General features: G+C 41.6%; 1 protein-coding gene across 2 annotated transcripts in view; it reads left to right on the top strand.

The window, feature by feature from the left end:
- The first annotated feature begins 1,130 nt into the window (after positions 1–1,130).
- The window catches only part of LOC148028251 (uncharacterized), a 103,670-nt gene continuing 78,139 nt past the window's right edge, over positions 1,131–26,661 (top strand). For both annotated transcript variants that reach the window (XM_087690036.1, XM_087690035.1), the window contains exon 1: positions 1,131–1,684. In XM_087690036.1, coding sequence (XP_087546162.1) covers positions 1,641–1,684 — 44 coding nt within the window. In that variant the 5' untranslated portion in view covers positions 1,131–1,640. The remainder of the gene's footprint in view (positions 1,685–26,661) is intronic.

Raw genomic sequence — 26,661 nt, 5'->3', positions numbered from 1 at the left:
GTTGAGTAGAATCTGCAAGTCAGATTTAATAGAGATGGCTGTTTTATTGAAGAATATGGAAATGGTTACAACTTAATTGCAAAAAGAAAAAGAGATGACAAGATGTTTACCTTGGATGCTACTATTCTTGAACTAAAGGCAGCCATGTTTGCTCATGATAGTGGAGTAATTAGAGATGCTGAGGCATATTAATATATAGTGGTAGAAAACTATGCAGTAGAAGGAGATTGTAATTGGTTTGCCGAAATTCAAGTATATGGATTTAGGACATGTATGTTCAGCTTGCTAATTTGGAAAGCAAGCCAGATTTTCAGTTTGTTAGACATGTCAAGAACATCACTAGACCATTGCAGTTAATGTATTCAAATGTTTGGTGTCCAAGACATAATGTGTCATTTAGTGGTGCAATATATTATGTCCCCTTTATTAATGATTTCAACAGATACACTTGGCTCTATATTTTGAAACACAAGGGTGAAGTGCTAGATGTCCTTAAAGATTTTAAAAGTCATATTGAAAAAGAGTTTGGGTCTTATATCTCTTGCTCGAGATCAGATGGAGGAGGTGAATATGTCTCTTATGAATTTGACAAGTATTTGGCTAAGCATGGAATCAAATAACAGCTTACATGCAGCTATACATCGTAACAAAATGGTGTAGCAAAGAGGAAAATTATAGTGCTTATGGAAACTGCAAGAGTTATAGTGAATGAGAAGAATTTGCCAAAGTATTATTGGGTTGAAGCAGTGGTGACAATGTGTGTTCTGGATAGGGCTCTTAAACTAGTATTCATGACATTATGCCTTATGAGAAACTGTATGGACATAAGCCTAATATTAGCCATTTAAAAGTCTTTGGATATATTGCCTATGTCCATCTACCAAATGAGATAAGAAAGAAGCTAGATATGTAAGTAGTCAAGTCTGTATTTGTTAGCTATCCTTGAGGCATCTTTTAATTTTCAAGGCTTTCTCCAAAAAAAAAGAAAAAGAAAAGTACCACATGCAAGCAAGTTGACATGAGCATGTGGGGTTCTAAGGATAGTGTCACGCCACGCCCAAAGTCTTGACTTTCAAAATAAAGGCCGCACCGTATCACACCATGTCTAATTCTAAGTTGTTCAACAAAGTCTAGGTAGCCAGCTGAGTCGTCGTCGCACGCATAAGTGGAGTGATTCGAGGAGCCTAGTGGTAACCGAAAGGTTTGAATAGGAAGGAATGTATGTATTGTAGATGCGGGGTTCAGTGCGATTTCAAACGAGCGAAGGGAAGGCTGCAGTTGGGAGCTACAGGACCGCCCTCGTGAGCTCGTCCAACAATCACTTTTGATTCGGTCGTACGTCTCTGCTCGGGCGCGCCTGCCAGTCGATTCTTCTGTGTTTTGTTATTGGGCCGTCCAAGATCGAGGCTGTGCTCTCCTGCAAAGAACAATCCAATCCATTTGATCCAGCCACCTCTCTGTTGTCTCGAGTTGAAAGAGGATTTCAGCACTGTTGTTTACGAGAACACCATTGGGAGCTCAGATTTTCGATTGATCCAATTCACGCGATCCATCGACCTGTCTGTTCTCTCGAGGTGAAAGAGGCTTTCAGCACTTGTGTCGAAGAACACCATTGGGAGCTCAAACTTTCATCTTCGACAATGTTCGACTCCGTGTTTGGGAAGTCCTTCAATTCTGGAAAATGGTAACGACTTCTGCTTGCTTCTTAGGTTCTAGCTTCTTCACCCTGTAATCAGACCGTTTGATTTATTGCATCTGTTCTTTTCCTCTGGGTGAATAATTGGAAGATGAATCAATGACTTAAAACACGCATAGAATCCAAGGACATGTATCGTATCATCCACTTTGCATGCAATTGCCCAGACCGAGGTTGCAGCAGGAAAGCATTCACGGTGTCATGTTGGAATCTCACCTCCATCCACGAGTGTGAAGGTCGTGCTGAGAAACACTAGAGTTCAGTGTGGATGTCAGAAGTTTTTCTTGTATGTTTGATGAGTTAGCTTATGGTTTCGTCTGTAAGTCTGTTATTATCGCTTTCTTCCCTCAATCTATACCCTAGATCTTATTCAAAATCCTCATCACAAAGCGGCAAAGAGTCAAACAACAGGGGCATAATCGAATATCAAGAGATGAATTTTATCGACAAGGGCATCATTGAGTGCATGCCCAACAAGACCAACTTAACTCTATGTTGTTGTTGATTCATGGAGAATAGGTTGCTGTCCAGCTTCTCCTTTTCATCACCTCAAGCAAGTAAGAGATATCTATGAAGAAAAAGGGGGAAGGACCTGACATAGGACTCCCAATTTTGGAACTGCTATTCCAAGTGCAGTTGATGGCGCACATTCTACACATTTTTCCTTTTGTTAGATTGTAACACTAGCTTAGATCACATCTTTTCTCAGCTCTTGAAGAGCAACATGAGAAACAGTTGCAGTAAGTCTTGTAATTACGGCTAGAAATGGGCCGTGTGTCAATTCAAAACCTAGAATTATAAAATTTTAAAACCCTGTTTTTTTGGGATGTGGAAAACATGTCTTGCTTATCCTACTCTTTCCAAGAAAATTGAGATCCAAAACTAGAACATGTTAACATACTATGGCTTTTGGATGTGGAAAGCATGATGAGCTTGCTCCCTTCATACACCAGTACAATACAACATAATCCAAAAACACTATATAGTCTGGCATCAAACATATTCAAAATACCCCGATTCAATGTGTGCTACCATGTTGTGTTATTTTGTCCATTGATGGTGATATTGTTGAGATAAGTTGTGGAGGGAGTGAAACACGGTCCTCTTGGCATAGGATGTTTGAGCTGATTTCGAATAGCAAAAACACAAGTATATTGGCTGAGTATGGCAGCTCCACGAACAAGAGCAAGAGGAATGATGATGTTAGTAGGCTGTCCATGTGTGATAGAAAACACAAGTTGTAGTAGCTCCAAAGGGTAGATGACAACAACTTGATGATGATGATGATGGTAGCAGTTGGTGAACCTTTGGATGATGATGGTGATGATGCAGAATGTCTATAATTATATTTGGATCGTCATTGACAAGATTGGAAAACAAAACTAGATGCCTATGTTTAAAGAAGCAAATTATGAATTGGTAAACCTATACTAAGCTCTCTTGAATCCAAAATTGGCGACTCCTAAAATTTAGAAGTTTGCTATTTTTGGAAGTTACTCAAATGAAAATTATGTTCGCATCAAAGGCTTTGAAGTTTTGCACGGAACAATTTTGTTTTCAACGGCTATTTCAAATTTAAAATTCTTAATCATTTGAGAGATTTTTGGAGTAGAAGGTTTAGAAGCTTCTTTCTTTAGCAAAGTGACATGTGGTATCTAGAGCCATTTTGAAGAGACAAGTGTTCGTATACTTTTCATTTTTAGCAAACACTTGTCATTTGGTCTCTACTTTTCACTTTTGAGCACCCAAGTCCCATGCCTTTATATTGGAGATCTCTCACTTCATTTCCAACAAGCTCTAACACTGAAATTTCAGCCATATGCTTTGTATATTCTTATCTAACACTCATTCAAGAGACTCTTTCTACTTAGCTTGGTCAAATCCAAGCACTAAAGAAGAAAATCATCTTGCTACTTGGAGTATATAGAAATTAGAGTTTCAAAACCCTAGTTTCCAAACTTGTAGCAAATTAGTCCATTTTATATAGTTCAACCACTTGGTGTCTGTGGTTTGTTTCAATAAACTACTATAAAGGGGGAGGGGCAGGCTCCCCTCTCAAAGTGGTGTCTACACTCGCGCACACACACACACATACTCTCTCTCTCTCTCTCCCTCTCAGCTTTTGTCTTTTAATTTTCATAGTTAATTGATTAAATTGTTTAATTTCAAAGTATTGTTTACATTCTTTCATGTGCTTACATTAGTATCCATAGTTATGCAAAACGGCTTGAAACAGCTCGAGGACAAGTCGAAAACAACGAAATGATAGAAGACTATCAAAATACATTCTAGGAGTCGAAACGTTTTAGTCCAGATGAAAATGCTTTAACTTTTAAAAAAATGTTTTTTTTTTTTCTATTTTAAAAGATATGTAAGGAAAGCATTTGGTAAAAAATGTTTGTCTTTACTTTAAAAAAAAATGTTTCTTTTTAATCGTTAAACGTGGCGTAACTAGTGGGTGTCTCATTACACACGAGGGAAAATGGATGGACCACACAAGAGGATGCCATGCCACGAAACGCTTCATCTATTGTTTTGTCTCAAAGCTAACTATTGTAGAGATTCGAGAATCAAATATATCTCTCTCCCTTCAGTTGCAGACTGTTGAGAAAAACAATCCTCTTTCTATTTTCTCTATTTCAAGTGGCACCTACCACACAACTAAAGCAGAGAATCCTTTTTGTTCCGTCTTCAAATCTCTCACATGGCACCTACCATTTAGGCTGCAACAGACACACATACTCTCTCACTCTCTCTCAAGGTGCAATATATAACTATTACGTAATTTGTTTCACAAATAATGACAAATTTAAAATCAGAATATATATATAAAATTAATGATTAATCTCTCTGAAACCAACCTTCCTTCTTGGATAGGGTTGTAAAACCTGATCAAGCACTTAATTACAACAATTAATAATTGAGCATAATTTGAAATGCACACATTACCTTAACAATCTTGGACAATAGATATCCGGTTGGCCCCAAAATTGACGCTCCTTTCAGTATTTCTTTAACTTTAATTACAAATGGATTGAGTACAAGTTGAGATTCCATAGTCTTCTTTATTGATCTAAAAGCCCCTTGCTGTACATACAATCAAAAAGCAATTTGGGCCAATTGCCCCTTGTTTTTTACCTAGGAATTGCACAATGGAACTAGTAACTGGCCAAATGTTACCCCAATTCACAATGGATGGCTTGGTATCCGAAATCCTGGTCAATTCCACGAATTTTAGGTGCTAATTTCAATGTATATTGCCTTCTCCTGTTGGCATGGGTCCCAAGGTGGCTACTAAACCTTAATTAGAAATTTAGGGTTTACAGTAGAGATCTCTTTGCTGTCTACCAAATTTGACTGAGATTTGCTCAAAATGGTTGAGAAATGTTGAGATCTCTTGAGAATAAGTTGGAGACGGTGAGAGAAAGCCAAGATGAGAGAGAAGTTTTGGTTTTCTTATCGAGAAAACCCTAAATTCTACGTGTTGTCTGCTCGAGTCTACATTTAATGCAATCACCTATTGCAAGGCACCTCCAAAATGCTGTCACTTGACCAACAATGTTGTTGCCAACCCCTGCAAGGTGTCTCCCTACTGAGATCTCTTGGTGGCAGTCTTCTGCAGCAAATTGCTGTTCTTTGATATTAGAAAATGGACCAGGAGCTTCCTCTCTCTCTCCCAAGTTGTAAACTGACTGGATGGCTGAGACTTAGTCCCCAAAGATGTTTTCTCAGTTTGCATGGGTATTTTTGCCAAGTGGTAGCCTTCTAAACCCATTTTTCAGCATTATCTAGCCATTTAATTAAATTTCAAGATTAAATAATCTTGAAAATTAATTTTAGCTCTTCTGACCTTGCCAAAATTAAATATGTCTATCCATAATTAAATTGGCTAGGCCATTTGCAAGTTGGAGTGTTCCCCAGCCTCTGTTGACCCTTGGAATGGTATTAATTAGTTAATTAAATAATGCTAGTCCCTTGTGTTACCACCGATACTTATTGGCTAAACAACTATCCTAGCGTTAAAACTAACACCAAGTGATCCCAAAACCTGGCTGGCATAACTTATCACAATTTTTGCCTTTGACACCCATTGCATCCTCCTTGGCTTGTTACCATGAAATAACTGCCATGTGCATCATGTGCTAAACAACCTTGCACATTTGATTAATAACTTAATCAAATGTTATCATCAAGATTAAAGCGTCTCAAAAACCTTCAAAAACCTTGCAATCATCCTCCTTGATTGCATTACATTGTGCCAAAGAAAAAGCATATTGTACTAGAAGTTTCATAAGGCACTACAACATTGGCCACTATTGTCCAACTATGCTATATATCCCAAATCTTGCTCAAAATTTCATATCCATGTGACAAACCTCCCCTTGAAAACCTTGCAATCATCCTCCTCGATTGCGTTACATTGTGCCAAAGGAGAAAAGCATATTGCACTAGAAGTTCCATAAGGCAAAATAGTCACAACATTGACCACATCACAGTCACAACATTGGCCACTATTGTCCAACCATGCTATATGTCCCAAATCTTGCTGAAAATTTTGAGCCAGCATAAACATGAGATAAATCTGAAATAGAGTCCAAAACTGTTGCTAGAAACCCATTGGATGCACCCATAACTCATGTTTCTCAATTGTTCTGGCTTCACAACCATAATAAGCTTATTCTCAGCATAAACCATGGCTGAAACTAACATGTTGCTGTCCATGGAACGAGTTGTAAACCATTGAAAATTGAGCATAATCTGATCATTTGCTGATCTGAGAATTGATAAAAAATTGCTGCAAATGTGACCTCAAACTGATTGCAAAAACTGATCAATAACTAATGCAAAAACTGATCCCAAAAGTGACCATAAGCTATTCTCAAACTGAGCCACGAGTGATCTCAAAACTGAGGCAAAAGCTCCTGCCTAACTGATCATAAATTGATCCTAAACTAATGCAAAAGTATAGTCTTAGAGCTGTGGTAACAACCATACGCATCTGCATACATCTTTTAGTGACTAGTATACTGAGTAGTTGTAACCGGTCTATGACTCACATAAAGCGGCAGTTCCTTTAATTAACACTTGGTCTTTTCACACACACACATACACAAACAAACAGAGACCTCACTCCCTCGCTCAACACTAGATTGGCCCCGAAGATTGGCGCCCCTCTCGGTATTTCTTTATCAATTAAAAGATGGAAAGTTACAAAAATGAAATGTTCCAAAATACATAACCTGTGAACAGTTGGTTTTCATATTTTTTGAGTAGATCCCAGGTGCATAAGGACAGTATAGCATGACCAGAATATCCCTTTTAGAAAAGCATTTTTTGTGACCATAACTCAATGATTCATGTGCAAAATTGCAGTTTGTAGAAATCTGTATTTACTGTTTTTACTGTCCAACATATCCAAGACAACGTCCCTTTTAGGAAAGCATTTGTTGTGTCCATAACTCAATAATTCATGTGCAGAATTGCAGTTTGCAGAACTCTGTACTTATTGTTTTTATTGTCCAGCATATCCAGAACAATATCCCTTTTACCTTGGTATCATTCCAGCAGTAAAACAGTCCCATAAACAGCACTAAATCAGAGCTGAAAAACCTTGTTTCTGTGTGGCATGGTCATCACTTTCTTTAGTTCTTGCATTGGAGAAGCCAATAGCTGCTCCTGAACCTGGACAGTGAGGCTCTTGCCTCAGTAGAAGTGCAAAGAAAACACAGAATTGTATCTTTGATGGAATCAGCCCATCATGCAGAGCATTTCCTCTGAGAATGGAGAGAGAGTTGACGAGAGGGAGCAAGCTCTACCTCCGTACATGAGTCAGAGACGAAGAAGTACTCTCCATAGCTGATAAACTTGTAGCGATTTGCCCTCAGCTCCTCAAAACTTCCTTCTCAAATCTGCCCCTCATGCCTATTACGTTTTTTTAAAAGAATACCACTTTTGGGAATTTGTGCCACATGGTATATATGCAACAATTTTCCCGTTTAAACATTCGGGTCTAAAATTCTTCATGATTGGTACAAAATTTGATCTCAGCACAAACCTGAGAATTAATCCTTGTGCAAAAACGAAGATAATGACACGAACAGATTACGGGGTCCAAAAATAATAACTCCCTAAAATTTAGGGATGGTGACCCTTGCATTCCTCAAGTTGTTCTAAGCAACTTTTATCATTGCAGCCACATCAAAAAGTGTAATGTGGCTCAGTTATGGTGATTTTTATTCTGTGAGCATTCATATGTGCATCTTCTATCTTGGCTAGACTCATTGTCCTGCACCATCTCTAGTGGCTAAGCACACAGTCCTAAACCACTGACATTCTATTCTTCAATGCCCATTCAATATGGAACCGGTCCTAGTCCAATTTGTCCCAATGGTTGTCTCTTCTGGCTATGCAAAGATCTCGGCTTATTCCAAGAGAACTCTGGGGGTAAAAAGCAACGGTAACTAAAGAAAAGAAAAATAAAATATTTATATAAGTAAATAAGGAAAGCAACTGCAAAAAGTATCACTTGGTGACAGTAGTGACCCCATGATAGACATATTGTCAGGACAATACCTTGGATGCATGTTGAATACATGCGAGATCCACTACATATGAGAGCTATCCACAACTAGAGAAGTGGAAGTGCTGCCTCCCCCTTGAGCATCAAGCGATGCTCCTCTAGACCCCTGCGTTGTTGAACCTGATCGAGCTTAAACCAAAGTCGGCTTTAACTGAAAGGCATCTCGATAAAGTTGCAACAATTGAGGATGGTCTTCCAAGTCATTCTCTTCCATTCACTTTGCATCTATTGGTAAAACAATGCTAAAACTTAATCAAAAAGCATGTGGAAACTTTGCCTCTTAACTTAACTTGCCTCAAATCTCCACTACGTTATAGGCCTTTCTTCTCCTTCAGCATTGTGATGCTTTATAGTTTCACATTGTTGCAATTCCAACTTAACTAAGATTGCATCCAGTTGACTAGGCCCTCATGTGTACTTGACATGCTAAGAGCACTAGATACATTAGGAATCATTCTTGTTTGCATACTTTTGACCATTGCAATGTGACTGTGCATGGAAATTCGCATCCTACCAACCATACCAAGATATATTTTTCCATACATTGTATACATTACTAGTTGCATTTTTTCTTATGCAAGCATTACTAGCTACATTTTTCCTCATGACTAACACTATACGGAGCATTTGCATGACCAACATTAATACCATAATTCCCGAACACAATGGGCTACATATATGCATTGCCAAACTTGCCGCTTTGTGCCCTAGCATCATGCCAACATTGTTATACATGGGGTTGTGCATATTACCAGCCTTACTCGGATACATTGGACCTTGTACACCACGCATTGGTTCCTATATATGATAAGGAGTTGTGTTATACATCCCCGTATACGGTCCTTGACCCACCATAGCATGGAAACTAGTGCCACCACCAATGTAACGTGGTTGCCTTGTAATTTCATGCATGCCTTGCTATCCAAAAAGCATTGGATTGGCACTTCCAAGTTGGCCTTGCATATACATCAATTGCCTCACTAGCATCATTTGCTTATGCTTACTACCCACATTTGGAACATCATGTTGGTGTACTGGCTCTTCCTTCGGTGCATCTTGCTGTCCCGAAGTTCTTGAGGACAATTTCTTCTTATTGCCTTTGTTGCCCTCCTTTAAGGGGTTCAAAAGGTGCATGAATTGAGGATAATTTTTGCCAATTGCATGAACATTTCAGCTGCCGTCCTCAGTTGATCGTTAAATTGGCCATCAAATTCCTCTTTCTCTTGCTAATCATCAGCTTCTACAGGCCTAGAAGGATCCACATTTTGGTCTAAACCAACATTAGCAGCTTGCTGTCCATGCTGCGTGCCTTGTCCAAGATCATGCATTGTATTTTCCCCAACACTATGAATTTTCAGATGGAGAGGCATCATTCCTACTTGATCCCATCTCACTATCTGAAGATATTATTGTTGTAATGCTTTGTTGAATACAATTTTAGCACTAGAGCAAAGCTTTTGACCTTTAATCAGGTGCCTTAGGCCCACCAAGTCAAGGGAATTGATGGTATCCAAGCAATGGAACCATGAAACCAGCCTTCGATCTTGGATAGGGTGGTAAAACCTAATCAAGCACTTAATTACAACAATTAATAATTGAGCGTAAGTTGAAATACACACATTATCTTAATAATCTTGGAGAATAGACACCCGGTTGGCCCCAAAACTGCCCCTTTCAGTATTTCTTTAACTTTAATTGCTAATGGATTGAGTATAAGTTAAGATTCCACAATCTCCTTTGCTGATCCAAAAGCCCCTTGCTATACATACAATTAGAAAGCAATTTGGGCCAATTGCCCCTAGATTTTCACCTAGGAATTGCACAATGGAACCACCAATTGGCCAAATGTTACCCCAATTCACAATGGATGGCTTGGCATCTGAAATCCCTATCAATTCCATGAATTTCAGGTGCCGATTTCAATGTATAATGCCTTCTTCTATTGGCACGGGTCCCAAGGTGGTTACTAAGCCCTAATTTCTACAGAAATTTAGGGTTTATAGCAGAGATCTCTTAGTTGTCCACTAAATTTAGCTGAGATCTGCTCAAAATGGTTGAGAAATGTTGAGATCTCATGAGAATGGATTGGAGAAGGTGAAAGAAAGCCAAGATGTGAGAGAAATCTAATTTTCTTCTCAAGAAACCCTAAATTCTGCTTGTTGCCTGCTCAAGTCGGCATTTAATGCAGTCATCTACTACAAGGCATCTCCAAAATGCTGTCATTTGATCAACAATGCTGTTGCTAGCCCTTGCAAGGTGTCTTTGTGCTATCCCTTCTCTACTGAGATCTCTTGATGGCTGTCTTCTATAGCAAATTGTTGTTCTCTGATAAAAAAATGGACCAACAACTCCCTTTCTCTCTCTCCTAAGTTGTAAATTGACTAAATGGCTGAGACCTAGCCCCCAAAGACGTTTTCTCAGTTTGCATGGGCATTTTTGCCAAGTGGTAACCTTCTAAATCCATTTTTCAGCATTATTCAATCATTTAATTAATTTTAAGATTAAATAAGGCCATTTGCAACGTGGAGTGGTTCCCAACCTCTGTTGACCCTTAGATTGGCATTAATTAATTAATTAATTAATTAATTAATGCTAGTCCCTTATGTTACCACCGACACTTATTGGCCAAACAACTATGCTAGGGTTAAAACTGACACCAATTGACCCCAAAAGCCCAGATCGAATAACTTATCACAACTTTTGCCTTTGATATTCATTGTAACCTCGGGGTCCTTGGCTTGTTACCATGAAATAACTGCCATGTGCATCAGATGTGCTAAACAACCTTGCACATTTGATTAATAACTTAATCAAATGTTATCAGCAAGATGAAAGCATCTCAAAATTTCATGTCCCTGTGACACACTCTCTCTCATTAATAACTAATCTCTCTTTGTCTCTCTCTGTGTCTCTCCTTTCCTCCCCCCTTCCACAAAAAAAAAAAAAACCCAACCATAGAACATGTTAGATTAGTTATGAATGATGAGTCATTATGCATACGACAACTCACTCACTCTCTCATTAATAATTATTCTCGCGCTCTCTTAATATTCACAATGACAATGATAGATTAGATTACTGAGTATTTCCTCACAAATGATTTAGCTTTTTATATGCTAGATCAGATTATCTAAACTCTCTCTCTCTCTCTCTCCATCCCTCGGAAGAATATTAGGAAATCAGAATATTTTGAAAAGAAAATACAAAATTAGATCTTTATCTTGAATCTTATCCTAATCCTATAAATGGATGGAGCAAAACTAAGATTCTTTGATCTCCTCCACTAATCCAAGTGCCTCTTGTTATTAAAACTGACTAACAATCCTTCAAGCCAATTTGTCCCTTGGTTTGCTTGGGGATTGCCTTCACCTTACTCCTTGAAAGACAAATTAAGTCCCAAATCTGATATGGGCTCGTTGGCCTCTTGAATCTCCTTGAAATTTTTTTATTTCAGCTGTTGGAATTCAAGTCCTAGGCTCTCAATTTTGTACACACATCTCGAGGTGGCTGTCAAAACCCTAACTTTTATTGTAAGTTAGGGTTTATAGCCGAGATTAACAAAAATCTCCAACTCTGATGACTCAAATGGCTAGATTTTGCTGAGATAACTTCAGAGATGGCTGTAGAATGAGAGAGAATGTCATAGAGAGAGAAGCTTCAAAGTTTTTCATCGTGAGAAAGGTTGAAAAACTCTTGCTACCTTACTCAAACAACGATGGAAGTTGTCACCTATAGCTTAGGACCACCAAAAAGACTATTGCCCCCTTCTGTATTTTGTCATCTACACTAGAAAGACCTTCGGTTGTTGTCACTTGCACTTGGAGGGCTTCAAATTGTTTTTTTCTACTGTATGATTGGTCCTTGGTGGCTGCAAATCACATTAGCAGCATCTCCTTGCTCTCTAATAGTCTCCTCCTCTCTCACAATGGTCGAGATAGACTTCCACCAATCCCCCAAAAATGTTTTTTCCACTTGCACGGGCAAGTTTTTCCAAGTGGCAGCCTTCTAATCCCATTTTTCAACATTATCCAAGTTATTAAGTTAATTTTTAAAATATTAATTTTGAAAATTAATTTAATAACTATTCTAATGCTTAGAGAAATAATTCCACTAGCCAATAATTAAATTGGCTAGGTGAATTGTCTCCCAAGAGTCAGTGAGGAGTTATTGACTCTTAGATTAGCATCAATTCATTAATTAATGCCTAGTCTCTAATGTCACCGAGCCACTAACATTAGTGGCCAATAAATTTTTCTAGGTCAAAATCCAACATTGGGTGTCACCTAGTACCTATTAGCATAACTTATTACAACTTCTGCCTTTGGTACCAACTAATATCTTGGAATCGTAGGTCCCATATTGTGAAATAATTAACGTGCACCTCACATATGCAAGTTAATTTGCAAAATTGATTAACTTTAAATTAAATGCTAAGCAAAGCACTAAAATTTCATGTCCTCGTGATGGACCTGTTAAGAAGACTGCTAGGGTTTGCACTGAGGACACACAAAGTGTACGACCACAACAGAAACACAAAGACATAGACATAGACACAGAGGGCAAAACTCAAACCCTAAATGCAAAACTCAAAACTCAAACACAAATAGAAGAAGGGAGAGAGAGAACACAACTCTGAAGTGAATGAATGCTGTAAATGAATGTAAGAGTGTACAGTGTGCTCAAGGGCAGAGCAATGTCCGAGTGTGACGTCCACCAAAGACGGATCCCAAGTTTGTGACTACCAGTCGGAGTGTAGGAGTGCTGAATAGTGAATGGCAGCAGGCTGGTCACCAAAACGCAGCAGTTTGGAAATTGGTAAACGCAGCAGTGTACCACCGATTGGGGGCTGGAAATTGTGCAGAGTTTGTTGTAAATAGCAGGCTGAAACAGTGTTTGAGAGTGTCAGGGCCTGCAATGCTGAAAATGTGGGCTGGCTGACCCTGGAGATGATGGACAGCAGGCTGAACAGCAGTCTGGGACAGTTTGGAGCAGTCGCCAACAGCTGAGAACTGTTCGCCTACAGCAATGGACAGGTTGAAGATGATGTGGCTGTAGTTGATGATGGCTGGACAGTAGATGGAGGCGGGCTACAGGCTGGAAACTGTGCGCCAACAGCAGCAGAGGGTGTGTGGGCTGGTGTAACCTGCAAAACAAGGATAATGGCTGAATGGGGGCAGCCTATCTATTTATAAATGTGGAAGGGCACCCCAAAATTTAGGGTTTCCACTAAACTTTCTCGAACCGCTCCCTGTTTTAGGGTTTCCACTAAACTCTCTTGAACCGCTCCTTGTTTTAGGGTTTTACTCTAAAAGAGCATTTTTAGTGTGTTTTGGGGCTGCTTAAGAGGCTAATCAGCAAGTAATGCATATTTTAGCTCAACAGGATCACCCCCTTTAAATTGTTGTAATCACCCTCGATTGCACTGCAATGTGCCAAAGCATTTGTTGCCACTACTGGAAATACATGCTGGCATCGTAGTCAAACAACATGTGCACCTATTGCTTAATCATGCTTTTTGCCCTCTGCATGTGAAATTCCAATCACTTACAATCCATACACATGAATCATAACCACTGTTAGAACCATAAGGGATATATCCACATGTCAAAACCCAACACTGTTTTGACCACCAAGATATTGTAATGCATAAGTTAAGCATGAATAACACCTCATAGCAATGATGTACCACATGATAGTCATGTAAAGCACACATATTCGTTGCAAACCACATGTAACTTATATAATTGTACTTCTTTTGCATCAGCTGCAAATGTATATTGCATACCATCCATGTATCCATATATGCCTTGCAAATATACATCACATCCAAATGTACATTCCATGTATTCCATACATGCTAGCAACTTTGCAAATGTGTAGTTGCAGAGCCTAGGCGCAAACAATATAATTTGCATACCAACTCACAATGACTATTGAATAGTGATCCCAATGGTAGAAATACTGTTAGCATACTGTACTCTAGATGCAAACCAATCACATTTGAGATCCACTACATAACTGAGCTGTCCAAAGGAAGTGGAGATGCAACCTCCCCATTGAGATTAGGCAATACTTTGCATCTTCTATGCTCTGCTGAATGTGAAAGAGCTTGATCCAAAATCAGCTCTAATTGAAACACATCAAGGTAAAGTGCATCACCAAGGATGATCTGCTAGGTCACCCTTCTCCATCCATTGCATCCATCATAGGTGAAATAATACTAAAACTTCACCAAGAAGCACATGGAAACTTTACCTCTAACTTCACTTGCCTCGAAACCTCCACTAGATTCTAGGCCTTTTGTCTCTCTGGAGCATGGAGATCCTTTTTACTTTCACATTGCTGTAATTCTATTCTAACCACCATGAAACCTTGCATCCAGTTGACAAGCCCCTTACGAATCCTTGACATGCTAGGAGTACCGAATGCATTAGGAAACATTCATGCTTGCATACTTTGGGCTATTGTAATGTGATTATGCATGGAAATTTGCATACTACTAACCATACCAAGATACATTTTTCCATACATTGCATGCATTAGCAGCTGTATTTCCCTCATGCAAGCATTACTAGCTATAGTTTTTCTCATGACCAACACTATATGGAGCATTTGCATGACGAGCATTAATACCATGAGTCCTAAACAATGCCAAACTTGCCACTTTGTGCTCCATCATCATGCCAACATTGCTATACATGGGGTTATGCATATTATCAACCGTGTTCGGATACATTGGGCCTTGCACAGCACACATTGGTTGCTACATATCGTAAGGAGTTGTGTTGTTCATCCTTCTATGTGGTCCTGGACTCACCATAGGATAAAAACTAGTGCCACCACCAAAGTATCCTAGTTGCCCCATCATTGCATACATACCGTGCTATTCAAAAAGCATTGGATTGGCACTTTCAAGTTGGCCTTGCGTATGCATCAATTGCCCCATTGGCATCGTTTACTTTTACTCATCTCTAACCTTTGGTGCATCTTTAGGTTGTAGTGGTTGTTCTTTGGAAGCTTCTTGCTATCCAAAGGCCTTTAAAAATGACATCATCTTCTTGCCCTTGTTGTTCTTATTGGGAGAATTCAAAAATCTCCCAAATTGTGGATCTTTGGCCAATTGAATAAAGATGTAAGCCTTGAATTGGTCACCATATTTCTCTTCCTCTTGTTGCTTACTAGCCTCTATAGGCCTAGAAGGACCCACATTTTGGTCTAAACCAACATTATTAGCTTGTTGTCCATGTTGTAAGCCCATTCCAAGATTAGGCATTGCATTTTTTCCTTCATTATGTGCATTTCCAGAATGAGATGCATCATCACTGTGCTTGATCCCATCTCACTATCTGAAGACATCCTTGCTGTAATTGCTCAGATGAATACAATTTCAGCACTAGAGCAATGCTTCTGACCTTCAATTAGGTGCCGCAAGCTCACAAAGTCAAGGGATTTAATGGTGTCTTGGCAACAGAACCATGAAACTAGTCTTCCTCCTTGGATAGGGTGGTACTAACTTGATTTAACACTAATTCCAACAAGTAATTAATTCACACAAATTGAAATGCACATTTTACCACTTTAGTCTTGGACAATGGATAGCTTGTTGGCCCTAAAATTAGCACCCCTTGTGGTATATCTTGATCTTGTATTGCAAATGGATGGAGTACAACTAAGATTCTTTGATCTCCTTTTCTAATCTAAGCGCCTCTTGTTGTCAAAATTGACTAGCAAGCCTTCAAACTAATTTGCCCCTTGGTTTGCCTGGGGATTGGCCTTCACCCTGCTCCTTGAAAGGCAAATTAAGCCCCAAATCTGATATGGGTTGGTTGGCCTCTTGAATTTCTCTAAAATTTTTTAATTTCAGCTGTTGGAATTCTAAGCATGCATATTGAGATGGTTGTTAAAACCCTATTTTCTATTGCAAATTAAGGTTTATAGAAGAGATTAACCAAAATCTCCACCTTTGATGGCTTAGATGATTGGATTTTGTTGAGATAACTTGAGAGATGATTATAGGATGAGAGAAAATATTGTAGAGAGAGAAACTTCAAAGTTCATTGCAAGAAAGACTGAAAAACTTTTGCTATATTGCTCAAATAGCCATGGAAATTGTCACCTATAGCTTAGGACCACTAAAAAGGCTTTGCCCTATTGGGCTGCTATCAACTGTACGTGGAGGGCTTCAAATTGTTGTTTCCTATTGTATGACTAGTCCTTAGTGGCTACAAATCACAATGGTTGGAATAGTCTTTGACAGGATCTCGAAAACGTTTTTTCCACTTGCATGGGCAAGTTTTGCCAAGTGGTAGCTTTTTAATTCAATTTTTCAGCATTGTCAGCTTATTTAGCTAATTTTTAAAATATTAATTTTGAAAATTAATTTAATAATTATTATATTGCTTAAAAAAATAATTCCATTAGTCAATGATTAAATTGGCTAGGTGAATTTGTCTCCCAAGTGCCTTTGACTAGTCATTGGCCCTTATAATATCATTAATTAATTAGTTAATTAATGTCTAGTCTCTAATGTCATTAGTGGCTAATAAATTTGTTTAGATCAAAATCTGAGACTTGGTACCACCTAGTAGATGTTAGGCATAATTTATTATAACTTTTACCTTTGGTACCAACTAAGATCTTTGGGACCTTTGTTCCACATTGTGAAATAATTAACGTGCACCTCACAGTGCAAGTCACATTTGCACATTTGATTAACTTTTAATGAAATGCTAAGGGAAGCACTAAAATTTCATGTCCTTGTGACACCTCAAGCACACTTCTTACTCTCACGTCTTGCATTTTAAGTCGAAGCCGCAAGCATGCTTAGTCACTCTCAACTTCAGCCTTAAGCACACTTCCCAATTAGCATAAGGCTCAACTATTCACCTTAGATCGCAAACATTCTAACATCTCCCTTCACACACACACACACACACACACACACACTCACTCTCTCTCTCTCTCTCTCTCTCTCTCTCTCTCTCTCTCTCTCTCTGTGTGTGTGTGCCCCCCAACACATGCACATGCGTGCGGTTTCTCCCTCTCTTTCCTCATAATGAAGCCTCAATCCATGGAAACGCAAATCCATGGAAGCCCAACTTAACGAGACCCCAAGAGAGAAAGAAATGATTCAAGTCGACTATTGGTGGTAGGAAGTCAAGGTGATAGGGTCATATAATAGTAAGGCGGGTGGAGCAAGGCATTTTGAGTGTCGTTTTTGTGGCATCAAACGAGGTGGAGGTGTTGATCAAGTGATGGCATATCTCCTTAATGTTCTTAGCCATGGTATCGAAGGTCGTGACAAGATATCACAGAGGATTGTGCTGCATGGCAAGTGATGTGAAGATGTATCTAGAAACTAGACCTCTAAAGGACACTCATGTCATCCCAACATGAATGCCTTCATCTACAATTGCTATAGTGGTAGTCGAGCTCGTGAAAGTGGAGTCAATCAGACTATCACTTTTCCTTTGACTGACACAAATAGTGGCACACAAGGTACATCACTGAACCCTTGAATAAAACAAAGTTATATGTTCACTGCATGACATCCACAAAGGAAAGCTCAAGTAGATGCAGATGTGACATGTTTTTTTTAAAACACGTGGAATTCCATTCATTTGGCATAATCTCCTTCTTTATGGAGACGGTTTTTGAAATTGCGCAATTTGACCAATCTTATCAACCTTCTACCTATGATGCTTTATGTTAGAAACTTTTGTAGGAGGAAGTGATGAGCATCATAAGGCCCTCCATCACACCAATCAAACAACAATGGGATAATTATGAGGCAAGTCTCATTCGTGATGGTCAGTTTGACGTGTGTAGCCACTCTTTGGAAGGTGTCCTTGCTCCATGATGTGGCAAGGCTCTTTATATGAAATCCAGAGAGTGCGGTACTCAACAAAAGACAACTCCAATCTTATGCAAGATGTGTGTAGAGGCAGTTGAATATATGGGGCCCAAAAATGTAATTCAGTTTGTCTTAGATGGGGAGGCAACAAATAGGGCTGCAAGTGCTTTGTTGGAGCAACGATATCCCCACGTAACATGGAGTCCATGTATGGCCCATTGTCGTAATAATTTATTAAAAGACATTGGAGCACTGGTATGGATTAAGAGCACATTAGTTACAAGTAAGGAAATAATCTATTTTGTCACCTGCCACACTTCTCTCTAGCCTTGTATAGACAATATGCTAAAAAGGAGCTGCTAAAGTACTTTGAGATCAAGTTTGCTTACAATTTTCTTATGCTTCATTGCCTGTACAATATGAGGCTAGCTTTGAAGCAAATGGTTGTCGCTCCATCTTGGGCAACTTGGCCTACTTCAAGAAAAGCATTAGGTTCGTTGTGCTACACAACCGCAACACCCAAGATGCTTATTGGGAAGGAGCAAAGCAATTGCTTCTTCTATGCTTGCTTATAGTTAATCTTCTGTGGAAAGTGGATAGTGATATGTTGTACATTGGTAATGTGTATGAAGTAATGGATTGTCTCATTGGGAACATCCATGCTCTTGACCTTACGTCATCCCAAAAAAAAGAAATCGAGGAGCTTGGAGTAAGTAGATAGAATCAATACTACTCTGCGCTTCATTGTGCTGCTTATGTGCTAGATTCCAAATTTCAACATAAGGAAAGACAACTTGAAGCTGATGTTGAGGCTATGCAGGGTTGAAACTCTACACTTTAGAAGTTGGTGGAGAGTCTTGAGCAGGGTTGTCCATGTTCGACGGACATATCAATCCGTTCGATCTTGTCCGAATTTGTTTGATGGGTTTCCTACTGCGTGTCCACTTGGTCAACTGCATGTCCCCTCCTCCCCCCCCCCCCCCGAAAACACAAACAGACACACACACACACACATACACAAACAAACAAAATCAAGGTTCAATTGATGGCCATGTGGCATGGATGAATCAAGAAAGGACCATGGCCCATACCTATTGCCAATAGTATATAGTAAATATACTCATTCTTTCTTTCTATCGCGAGCATTTCCTTCATACTACAGATGATGGATTTACTGTTCGCCCGAGATACATGGATACCTACCTTTTCCATGGGATCAGATGTACTATTGGCCAGTTGCGTACCTCCTCACATCAGCTAGAGATTGAGATTGGCAGATATAGATCCATCCCACCAGAGGAGCGCATATGCCAGATATGCCAATTAGAGCCAAAGACAGAGGAGCATTATATTTGCCGCTGCCTAGCGTATTATGAGGTCCGTGGTCGTTTCCACTGTCTCTTTAGAGACAGATTTGGACCGCTATCCAGAGTCGTGGATTTTACCGATCAGCGATGCCTTGGCCTCTTTTTTCTTGAGATACAATGGCTTCATGACATGCGTCTCAAGAGTACAATTGCTCCAAGACATCGAGGCCCTTCACAGAGATAGCTCATAGACTTCTTTACAAAGGAGACTCAGAAGACTTCAATACAGTTACAACCACAGTCCACATGAGAGCCTCTCTCATCGCCATAGTCCACACACAGACAAGGAGTACTAATTGATCAAGCCGTTCAGCTTAGCTGATCTAGACGTCCTAGGCCTCGACACAGACACTGACGACACCTTTATAGATGGATACAGGGGATTATTGCTCGGGCTGGAGCTAGGTCCTCCATACCCACATGAGATTGTACCATTTGGAGCTCATTGTTTCTAGATAGAGCTTTATGTTTCACACATAGCCATAGTTAGTTTCCTTTCTTATTTTGCTTTGAGCTACATACATATTTCGCCTAGACAGTTGTACCATCATACACATGATTATAACTCATGGTCTCATAGGTCATTTTGGCCTTTTGTAGATGTTAATATATCATTTCATTTCTCTCTCTTTGTCATGAGGACATGTATTTTTGAAACCTCACTTAACATATGGATTAATTTTTAATCACATGATTAAGTAAATGATGCACATGTGAGATGCAACTGGGATTAAAGTAAATTTACGAGCCCCGGACCCAAAGAAATCACGAGATGTCGAAGGCAAAAGTTGCTATAAGTTATGCTGCACAGGTACTTGGTGGTATCTGGTGCCAGTTGCGTCTAGGTCATCCATTTGGCCATAAGTGTCTTTGGTGACACTAGAGAAGTGGCGTTTAATGGTACCTAACACCAATCTGATGGTCAAAGATGGCGCAGAGACACTCGGGAATGGAAGTTGCCTAGCCAATTTAATTATTGGCCAGTCAGATTATTTTTTAGCGCACCAAAATAATTATTAGATTAATTTTTAGTATTTTAAGGGCTGAAAATTAATGTTTAATTATGGAAAATACTAGAATAACCATTTGGGAAGGTTGCCACTTGTGAAAAATGCCCATGCAAGACTGAAAGACGTCTTTAGAGGCTGAACGGAGGCATTTCTATAAATTCAGCCTACAAGAGAGAGGGAGCGGAGGGTGCTGGTCTGATTTGCAGCCGTTGGAGGACCTTTTGAGGCAGCCAGGGGCAAAAGAAGACCAATCAATAGTAGGAGATAGCATCTACAGGCTGTTGAGGCAGGGTAGCAGCAGTAAATGACTGATTTTCTTCAGTTCTTTGCATCTACATGCTGTTGTGGCAGGGCATCAACTGCACTTGACTGACTTTCAATCATTCTTCGCGACAAAACTCTGAATTTCTCTCTCTACAGCTTTCATCTCATCTTCCAACCATTTCACAACCTTGCTCCGAAGATCTCAGCATTTGGACCCTTGGAGGTTGAGAAATTTCAGATTTCTCTACAATAAACTCTAATATGCAGTAGAAATTAGGGTTTAGCAGCAACCTCTGCTGGTGATTCGTCATAGCAAGGGAGTTGGAATACCGAAAGGGATTGGGAGAATCCCATTGCAATTCAACTTATTCTTCAATAAAGCTAAAGAAATACCGAAAGGGGCACCAATTTTGGGGCCAATTGGGTGTGCATTGTCCAAGATCAGTAGATAAATTTGTATTTTCAGATTTGCATTAATTGTTTGCTGCTGTAATTTAGTTGTAATCGAGGATTTACCACCCATCCATGGAAGGAAGGTTGGTTTCACTCACTCTCTCTCTCTCTCATTCTTTCTTGTCCCTTTCTCTTTCCTTACTCTATGTTAGCGATGTCAGATCTTGGCCGTACAGTACGGCGACTGGTTGGACTGACCAATCGGACTGCCACGTGGCAGTCCGACTGCACTGTACTAGTCGGCTGCATTTAATGCGGCCGACCTGTCTATTATGGGCGCATATTTCCTGGCTATTTATAGCCGATGTTCTGTACTGTTTCACTCACTTCTGATCGCAGGTTTCAGGCTAGAGATTCGTGCAGATTACATCTGTGTTTGCAGATTTCAGGCTGGAGATCGTGCAGACTGCAGCGGACTTCGAGGTGAACAGCAGGTTGCATCGTCGAGGTGGAGACACGCAGTCCCGCACACTGCGCCCGTGTACATATATGCATATCTTTGTATACATCACACTTTATACAGCAAATCATCTTCCACTGTCTCTTTCTCTCTCTCCTCTCTGCGTTCACTCTCTCTTAGTCTTGGTCCCACGCTTCCACATCGCTGCACTCTGACATGGTATCAGAGCAGTGAAGAAGGGTTGACTGAGTGAAGAACCTGCCTGAAGAGGAGATTCCATCGCGACACAAGGCTGCGTTTCCAGCGTTTGAGGGCGAGCGGGAGGGCTGCACATCGGAACAAGGCTGAAGCGAGCGTGGGTGCGCGGGAAAGGAGTCCAGTTGGTGGATTCGCTGCTGTTTACTGCTGTTTGAAGAGGAGGAAGGCTGAGTTTTCAGCTTTCAAGTGTAGATTTTACTTTTTCATCGCCTCCGGCTGGTGAAGAAGGTTCGGGACGCGGAAGAACGAGCCCTAGCATGCTGCGTTTTCACAGTCAGAGGGGGCTGCTTTTGCGTTTGTGAAGGCATTACATGTGAAGATGTCTACAGAGATTGACTTGGAGTTCCAGACGATCATGGACCGGAAGGTGCCTGTCTTACCGGCTCTTCCCGCAGATCAAAAGCTCGATGGCGACAATTATTGCATTTGGCGCGTGATGATGTTGGCCATCCTTGAGTCCTACGATTTGGCGGAGCTTGTACATGAGGAGATTGACCGGCCCTCGGTAAGAGATGAGTCCAAACTCTCTTCCGATGCTCGTGCGGAGTTAGCCAAGGCACAGTCTCACTGGGATAAACTGAATGCCCGGATTCGCTCCTTTCTTTTTCTGTCTTGTACTATAGGGGTGATAGCCCACATCGAGCACTTGACGGTGGCTCGGGAGATATAGCTGGAGCTTGATCAGATGTATAACCGGATGACCCTTATGAAGCGGGTTTCTTTGGAGGTACAGACGCGGACCTTGTTCATGAACAAGTCTTCTTCGTTGCGGGAGCACATCAACAAGCTTAGACAGCTTCAGATGCAAGTTCAGAATGCGGAGAAGCTGATTTCCTCCAAAGACATAGCGATTACACTCTTGTCCCAGTTGCCGCCACGATTCGGTGCTTTTTACTCCGCCCTTATTGCTTCGGGGCGAGAGTCTACTCTTCGGTGGGAAGAGGTGGTTCCTACGGTCTTGGACCAAGAGGAACAACTGAAGGGACAGCATGCTTCCAAGTCGGAAGCCTTGATAGGTCAAGCCTCTCAGAAGAAGGGGAAGGACCAAAAGAAGAAGAAGGAGGACAACAAGTCAAAGAAGGACAAGGACGAAGAATCCACATGCCATATTTGTGGAAAGACCGGCCATTGAAAGAAGGATTGCCTTGACAAAGACAAGGACACGAAGGATTCTGGAGCGGTGGTTGCACCCTCATCAGCTGCGTTTCTTCATCTAGCTGTCATTGAGGACTCTACATCGAATGCTTCTGATGCTGCGATGACAGCTCCCCAGGCTAGAGAGTGGATCGTTGACAGTGGTGCCTCCTGGCACATGACTTCTTCATCAGTTGGTGTTGCCTAGTTGCGACCTTCGCGTGGGCAGATTCTCATTGGAGATAGCTCTTCGGTGTCTATTGCAGGACGGGGTGAGATGCAGCTTATTCCCGATGGACGTGGTGGTACACATACCTCAGAGGTCTTGCATGTGCCAGGTTTGGGGTATCATCTACTTTCGGTTCATAAGATTTGTTCACTTGGACTTTTGGTGGAGTTTGACAGTGATTCGGTGTGAGTCCTTAATCGTGGGTCAAGGAAGGTTCTCTCATCAGGATATGAGGACAATGGCATCTACAAATTGCCGTCTTCTACCGCCCTCCCTACTCTTCTTCTTACCTCTCAGACATAGTCAGAGCTATGGCATGCTCGGTTTGGTCACCTCAACTATGATTATCTTCGGAGGGCGTCACGTGGACAGCTTGTTCGAGGGTTGCCGGACATAGTGGTGAGCCAGCAGCCATGCGTCTCCTGCATTGGTGGGAAGCAGCATAGGGATGCAATTTCCAATAAAGCTTCGCGGTGGTCTACTTCACCGATGGAGCTTGTATCTACGGATCTTTGTGGCCCTATGAGGAACGAGTCCTTGAGAGGAAGCTCGTACTTCATGTTGATTGTAGATGACTACAGCAGGATGACTTGGGCCTATTTCTTGGCGTTGAAGTCAGAAGCTTTCTTCCACTTCAAGGATTGGCTTCTCTTTGAGAAGAACGGATCGGGCCGGCGATTGAAGACCTTGCGATCTGACAAGGGTGGTGAATTTGTTTCTAATGAGTTTGCTCTTTTTTGTGCAGATAAAGGCATTCACCAGGAGTTTGCTAACACCAACACTCCTCAAGAAAATGGCATTCTTGAACAGAAGAACCGAAGTGTGATCGAGATGGCGCGCACCATGATGGAGCACCGACAGACACCTCAGTTTCTGTGGGCCGAGGCTGTGGTTACTGCAGTCCACATTCTTAACCGATCCCCCACTTCGGCCGTTGATGGGATGACACCTTTTGAGGCTTACTTTGGGACTAAGCCCGATGTTTCTTATTTTAGGGTTTTTGGGTGTGATGCTTATGTTCACATTTCCAAGGCTTATCGTGATAAATTTGAAGCAGCTTCTCGAAGATAGGTGTTTGTTGGCTACAGCTCTCAGTCCCAAGGCTATCGTTTGTATGATCCTGTCAAGCGGGATGTGTACACCAGTCGAGATGTGCGGTTCGTGGAGGTTCCGGCCATAGCAGCGGGTGAGGAGCATCCCGTTCTTGGAGATCTAGGGGAGAGTTGGACTCCTGTGACAGTTCCTTTGGAGCCAGCGCCTTTTGACTTCGATTCTGTTTCCGATACAGAGTCTACTGTTCCACCGGTAACCCCCGAGGAGTTACCACCAGTGGATCTCCCAGAGTCTTCAGCTGATGGAGAGCAACGAGGAGAGGTCCGGTCTCCTCCTCGTTGGGCTCGTGACACACTCTGAGATTCAAGGATTGAGGGAATCGCTGAGGAGTGGGGAGCGCAGGATGGTCCGCGGCGGTCACGGAGGCATTAGGCACATTCTACGGAGCTTGTTTGCTCTAACTATTGTTTGATGATCCGTGTTATGCAGGATCGAGAGCCCACCTCGGTGAAGGAGGCTTTACAGTCCGCACCATGGAAGAAAGCTATGGAAGCCGAGTTGGAGGCTATTGAGAGGAATGGCACTTGGTACCTTGTGCCTCGCCCCTCGAATAAGAAGGTGATTGGCATCAAATGGGTCTTCAAGACCAAGTACCTTAACGATGGTTCTTTGGACAAGCACAAGGCTCGCCTTGTTGCTAAAGGTTTTGCACAGCGCCTAGGGATTGATTGTCATGACACCTTTGCCCCCAGTGCTCGTATGGCGACTATTCCAGCTGTTCTTGCCTTGGCTGGCCATAGGAGATGGCCTGTCTACCAGTTGGATGTGAAGTCGGCCTTCCTGAATGGTGATTTGAAGGAGGAGATCTATGTCGAGCAGCCTCCTGGCTTTGGATCTTCAGATGGGCAAGTCTATAGGTTGAAGAAGGCCTTGTATGGCCTCAAGCAGGCTCCGCGTGCATGGAACGAGAAGATTGATTCGTTTCTTCAGTCACAGTTGGGATATCGGTGTTCCAAGGCCGATCCGCAGCTTTATGTACACACTTTCGAGGTTGGTTGTGTGCTTTTTGTGTTGTATGTTGACGATTTGATTGTCACAGGTGATCATGCACAGAAGGTCAAAGAGACGAAGGCACCTTTACATCAGACGTTCGAGATGATGGACTTGGGTCTACTCCACTTCTTCTTGGGCCATGAGATTTATCAGTCTCAGAGGGGGATTTTCATCTCTCAGCAGAGATATGTACAGGAGCTCTTGGTTTCTTTTGCGATGGAGGATTGTTGGACCATTTCTACTCCTACGGATCCCAACTGGAAGGCCACTTCACATTCAGATTCTCCCTTGGCGGATGCTTCCCGCTATCGTCAGTTGATTGGATCCTTGATTTGGCTCCGCAACACTCGTGTTGATCTTTGTTTTGCTGTTGGTCTCTTGGCGGGGTTCATGAGTGAACCTCAGATGGTGCATTGGCAGGCTGCCCAGAGGATACTTCGGTATTTGAGGGGGACATTTGACTTAGGGATTCATTATCTAGCAGGCACAGGTGGTTCAGATCTTGTACTTGCAGGTTGGAGCGACTCGGATTGGGTTGGTGATGTGGACTACAGGCGGTCCACTACAGGTTACTGTTTTACCTTGGGTGCAGGTGTTATCTCATGGAGTAGCAAGAAGCAGCCCACTGTAGTCCTTTTGTCTACTGAGGCGGAGTATAGGGCCGCGTCTTCCACCACATGTGAGGCTGTGTGGCTTCGGAGATTGTTGGAGGAGCTTGGCTGCCCCCAGACTTGTCCTACTTTGCTGTAATGCGACAATGAGAGTTGCATTGCCTTAGCACAGAATCCTGTTTTCCATGCCCCGAACGAAGCACATAGAGATCCAGTACCACTTCATCAGAGAGAAGCTTCTGGATGAGACCATCGCTGTGGAGTATTGCAAGACGGAGGACAATCTTGTAGATTTGTTTACGAAGGCGCTTCCCCAGTCTCTACTTCGGAGACATCAGATCCCTCAGGCTTCTGCCCCGTCCAGGCTCTGAGAGGGCTTGTTAGCGATGTCAGATCCTGGCCATACCGTACGGCGACTGGTCGGACTGACCAGTCGGACTGCCACGTGGCAGTCTGACTGTACTGTACCGGTTGGCTGCATTTAATGCGGCCGACCTGTCTATTCTGGGCGCATATTTCCTGGCTATTTATAGCTGATGTTCTGCACTGTTTCACTCACTTCTGATCGCAGGTTTCAGGTTGGAGATTCGTGCAGATTACATCTCTGTTTGTAGATTTCAGGCTGGAGATCGTGCAGACTGCAGCGGACTTCGAGGTGAGCAGCATGTTGCATCGTCGAGGTGGAGACACGCAGTCCCGC

The sequence above is a fragment of the Lygodium microphyllum genome, chromosome 12 (assembly GCF_053477565.2).
Source record: "Lygodium microphyllum isolate KBCC chromosome 12, Lygodium_microphyllum_v1.1.10, whole genome shotgun sequence".
In the NCBI taxonomy this organism is placed as follows: domain Eukaryota; kingdom Viridiplantae; phylum Streptophyta; class Polypodiopsida; order Schizaeales; family Lygodiaceae; genus Lygodium; species Lygodium microphyllum.
This window is presented reverse-complemented; position numbering and strand designations above follow the sequence as displayed.